Source organism: Penaeus chinensis, chromosome 26 (assembly GCF_019202785.1).
Source record: "Penaeus chinensis breed Huanghai No. 1 chromosome 26, ASM1920278v2, whole genome shotgun sequence".
NCBI classification, from domain to species: Eukaryota; Metazoa; Arthropoda; class Malacostraca; order Decapoda; family Penaeidae; genus Penaeus; species Penaeus chinensis.
The window spans coordinates 15093027-15098085 of NC_061844.1; the positions used below are offsets into that span (position 1 = coordinate 15093027).

General features: G+C 48.2%; 1 protein-coding gene across 1 annotated transcript in view; it reads left to right on the forward strand.

The window, feature by feature from the left end:
* Window positions 1–5059, forward strand: part of LOC125038965 (cytochrome c-like) — a 10631-nt gene extending 5572 nt beyond the window's left edge. The window contains exon 2 of the mRNA XM_047632676.1: window positions 4214–5059. Within this exon, the coding sequence (XP_047488632.1) occupies window positions 4214–4536 (323 nt within the window). The 3' untranslated portion in view covers window positions 4537–5059. The remainder of the gene's footprint in view (window positions 1–4213) is intronic.

A 5059-nucleotide genomic window follows, 5' to 3' on the forward strand; every position in this document is an offset into this window, starting at 1 on the left:
TTATTAGATTATAAGCTTTGAGTTACTTTGGATATGTAATTATTTCGCAATTGCTCAGCATAGTTACGTAAAGTACTTAAGTATGCTGTTGTAAGAAGTGAGATGAGCTCATCTCTTCTCCTTTGAACATTGTTTTTCTGTTTCTCGAAAAATGTAACATCTTGTAATTTCTTGTGTAATTTTAGAGAGAACAATCTAGACGTTTATACGGGCGAAAGAGTACGTTATGTAAAATCCGATACAGTGTTCGCTTAGTTAGATACATCCATCAATAATATAGTGATTCAGGGTTTGTCAAAAAGTGCATTTTAGAGATGGGATTTGAAGATTTAGAAATTAGGAAAAAAGGAGTATGCCGGAGGAGGGCAATTGAACGTTTCCGAGAATTCTTTCCGCAAGAGAATGTGGCAACTCCCCTGCGTCAGCGTGACGTCACTCAACGCAGGAGGAAAGTTACCACATGGTGACTTCTCAATAACTAAGTGCTGTTGTTATCGCTAAGGTAGTTGAATAAGATTTTGTTGTTTTCGATTGTGAGTGGCTGTTGGATGTTTGCACGAGAGGCTTGGATTATATAACTGATTGAAAATGGCTTCAGGCTGAGTTGCCGATTAGCGGTTTTGCGGCAGGTTATCATCAAATTGATCCTTATCTGTGGAATGAGATGAATGCTGGAAGTGTGAACGCATGTATTATCTTTAGGATTTATTGATTGCAATAGTGGAATGGTACCCCCTCCCTCTCTCTTTCCACTCGCTTCCTCCTCCTACCCCTCCCTCTATTTCTCTCTTCTTGCTACTCTCTCTCTCTTGTCCCTCTGCCTCTTCCATCATGTCCTTCCTCGTCCTTCTTTCCTTCCTTTTCCTCCTTAACCCACCCTCTCATCACCATCATCACCATCATCACCATCATCACCATCATCTCCATCTCCATCTCCATCTCCATCTCCATCTCCATCTCCATCTCCATCTCCATCTCCATCTCCATCTCCATCTCCATCTCCATCTCCATCTCCATCTCCATCTCCTTCTCCTTCTCCTTCTCCTTCTCCTTCTCCTCCTTCTCCTCCTTCTCCTCCTTCTCCTCCTTCTCCTTCTCCTTCTCCTTCTCCTTCTCCTTCTCCTTCTCCTTCTCCTTCTCCTTCTCCTTCTCCTTCTCCTTCTCCTTCTCCTTCTCCTTCTCCTTCTCCTTCTCCTTCTCCTTCTCCTTCTCCTTCTCCTTCTCCTTCTCCTTCTCCTTCTCCTTCTCCTTCTCCTTCTCCTTCTCCTTCTCCTTCTCCTTCTCCTTCTCCTTCTCCTTCTCCTTCTCCTTCTCCTTCTCCTTCTCCTTCTCCTTCTCCTTCTCCTTCTCCTTCTCCTTCTCCTTCTCCTTCTCCTTCTCCTTCTCCTTCTCCTTCTCCTTCTCCTTCTCCTTCTCCTTCTCCTCCTTCTCCTTCTCCTTCTCCTTCTCCTCCTTCTCCTTCTCCTCCTTCTCCTTCTCCTTCTCCTCCTCTCTCCTTCTCCTCCTTCTCCTTCTCCTTCTCCTCCTCCTTCTCCTCCTCCTCCTCCTTCTCCTTCTCCTCTCTCCTTCTCCTTCTCCTCTCCTTCTCCTTCCTCCTTCTCCTCCTTCTTCTCCTCCTTCTCCTCCTTCTCCTTCTTCTCCTTCTCCTCCTTCTCCTCCTTCTCCTTCTTCTCCTTCTCCTTCTTCTCCTCCTTCTTCTCCTTCTCCTTCTTCTCCTCCTTCTTCTTCTTCTCCTTCTCCTCCTTCTCCTTCTCCTTCTTCTCCTTCTCCTTCTCCTTCTTCTCCTTCTCCTTCTCCTTCTTCTCCTCCTTCTTCTCCTTCTCCTTCTCCTTCTCTCCTCCTCCTCCTCCTCCTCCTTCTCCTCCTCCTCCTCCTCCTTCTCCTCCTCCTCCTCCTCCTTCTCCTCCTTCTCCTCCTCCTTCTCCTCCTTCTCCTCCTCCTCCTCCTCCTTCTCCTCCTCCTCCTCCTCCTCCTTCTCCTCCTCCTTCTCCTTCTCCTCCTCCTTCTCCTTCTCCTCCTCCTTCTCCTCCTTCTCCTTCTCCTCCTCCTTCTCCTTCTCCTCCTTCTTCTCCTCCTTCTTCTCCTTCTCCTTCTCCTCCTCCTTCTTCTCCTTCTTCTCCGTCTCCTTCTCCATCCTCTGATGCGCTCCTCCTTCTTCGCCTGCTCCTTCTCCTTCTCCTTCTCCTCCTCCTTCTCCTTCTCGTCTCCTTCTCCTTCTTCTCCTCTCCTTCTCCTCTCCTTCTCCTTCTCCTCTCCTTCTCCTTCTCCTCCTTCGCCTTCTCTTTCTCTCCTCCTTCTCCTCCTCTTCTCCTCCTCCTTCTCCTCCTTCTCCTTCCTTCTTCTCCTCCTTCTCCTCCTTCTCCTTCTCCTTCTCCTCCTTCCTCCTCCTTCTCCTCTTCTCATTCTCCCTCCTCCTCCTTCTCCTTCTCCTTCTCCCTCCTTCTCATCTTCTCCTTCTCCTTCTCCTTCTCCTCTCCTTCTCCTTCTCCTTCTCCTTCATCCTCTCCTTCGCCTTCTCCTTCTTCTCCTCCTTCTTCTCCTTCTCCTTCTCCTTCTCCTCCTCCTTCTCCTCCTCCTCCTTCTCTCCTTCCTCCTCCTTCCTCTCCTTCTCCTCCTCCTCCTCCTCCTTCTCCTCCTTCTCCTCCTCCTTCTCCTCCTTCTCCTCCTCCTCCTCCTCCTTCTCCTCCTCCTCCTCCTCCTCCTTCTCCTCCTCCTTCTCCTTCTCCTCCTCCTTCTCCTTCTCCTCCTCCTTCTCCTCCTTCTCCTTCTCCTCCTCCTTCTCCTCCTCCTTCTCCTTCTCCTCCTCCTTCTCCTTCTCCTCCTTCTTCTCCTCCTTCTTCTCCTTCTCCTTCTCCTCCTCCTTCTCCTCCTCCTTCTCCTTCTCCTCCTCCTTCTCCTTCTCCTCCTTCTTCTCCTCCTTCTTCTCCTTCTCCTTCTCCTTCTCCTTCTCCTCCTTCTTCTCCTTCTCCTTCTTCTCCTCCTTCTTCTCCTTCTCCTTCTCCTTCTTATCCTTCTCCTCCTTCTCCTCCTTCTTCTCCTCCTTCTCCTCCTTCTTCTCCTCCTTCTTCTCCTCCTTCTCCTCCTTCTTCTCCTCCTTCTCCTCCTTCTTCTCCTCCTTCTCCTTCTCCTCCTTCTTCTCCTCCTTCTTCTCCTTCTTCTCCTCCTTCTCCTTCTCCTTCTCCTTCTCCTTCTCCTTCTCCTTCTCCTCCTTCTCCTTCTCCTTCTTCTCCTCCTTCTCCTTCTCCTCCTTCTCCTTCTCCTTCTTCTCCTCCTTCTCCTTCTTCTCCTCCTCCTTCTCCTTCTCCTTCTTCTCCTCCTTCTCCTCCTCGTTTATCTCCCTCTTTTAGTTTCCTCGCGAGAGGAGGTAATTATCGTGCCGCGTCGCCCGTGAGCGCTTGGGTCATTGGCCTCCGCCAGTGGCAGCGTCGCAACCACACTCTAATTTCTCGCTTTTCGTCTTCTTATTCTCGATTTGACTTTGTCTTCAGTTATTTGCTGGTTGCGGGTGAGGGTTCGTGTGGTGGGAGTGGACTGCGGGAAGGGACAGGGGAAGATTTTTAACATCTTTACCAAAAACTATATTGCGAACAATTTGCGAATCGGTGACAGGTTTTATCACAATTTGCGGGCTCCCCCCATTGTCACGCCACACGTCGGAAGCCATGGGATGTAACGGTATTGCGGTCACTAGAAATGCCTTGCGAGGTAGCCACTACAACAAGATATAAACAGGAAATGGCGATAGGCCTACATGCCTCTTCCGCACGAGGGCCCGGGGCCGGAAGACCACCTATCTTTTATTTCCGTGCTCTTTCGTCGTGCATTTACAATTCTTTGCATATTCACACATTATTCCGATTGTGCGATATCACTTACCCGCGGAATTCGCAAAAGTTACGAATTCGCAAAAGTTTGAACAATTTTAGGTCTTCGTCATTCATATTTTTTTAAATCACTGTGGGTTGATGCTATTTTTCTTTTAGGGTTGTTGCTCTTCGAGTATTACCGTGATTTGTTTTACCGTTAGGATTTAAGAGATGGGGACAATTAGTCGATATGATTTAGCTAGAGAAGGCCAGACAGACTGATACTTGGCATTGGATGTTAACCTGATGTGATTTGAATATCTGTTGTTTATTAAGATACAATTAGGAATAATATTTTTTTTATTTTACTAGACACAAAACTGACTTCTTCCACTTGGTGTTGACAGGCACAGTCATGGGTGACGTCCAGAAGGGAAAGAAGCTGTTCGTGCAGAGGTGCGCGCAGTGCCACACGGTGGAGGCCGGCGGCAAGCACAAGACGGGCCCCAACCTCCATGGCCTCTTCGGCCGCCAGACGGGGCAGGCACCCGGCTACGTCTACACAGACGCCAACAAGTCCAAGGGCATCACCTGGGGCGCCGACACCCTCGACGTGTACCTGACCAACCCCAAGAAGTACATCCCCGGCACCAAGATGGTGTTCGCCGGCCTCAAGAAGAAGGGCGAGCGGGCGGACCTGATCGCCTACCTGGCCGAGGCAACGTCCTAAGAGAGAAGCAAGGAGGAAACAGACTTCGAAGAGAGCGGATTTTATGAAATCACCAGTGAAGAAAAATAGTTCAACTTTTTGTAATAAAAACAAAACGGTTCGAATGTGCAGACCGAGAATGCCATAGAAAAGAAAGTTGTTAACTGAGCTTAAATGTGCAAGAAGTTCATCATTGATCATCTCCCCTTTTCTCTCTCGCATTCTCTGAAATGTAAATAGCGTTTCTTCCCCTTCAGACTGGCTGACAAGGCCTCTCATTTTTATATATGTATAAAACCGAAAGGGAAATGATGAGGAACCGAGAGACTTTCAGTTTTGAAGAACCTCAGTTTCTTTTCTTTTTTTTCCTTCCTCAAAAAATAGAACGAGGGAGTCCTGTCAGTTGCCCTTTTAACTTATTTCGTTTCATCGTGAGAGAATGGTTGCCTCGTGCCGTCGGGCGCAAGGCGTTGTTCAACTGGAATTGTTTCCATTCCATTAATTTTAATTTTCCATCAAAATACATGTATAGTGAAAAAGTGAA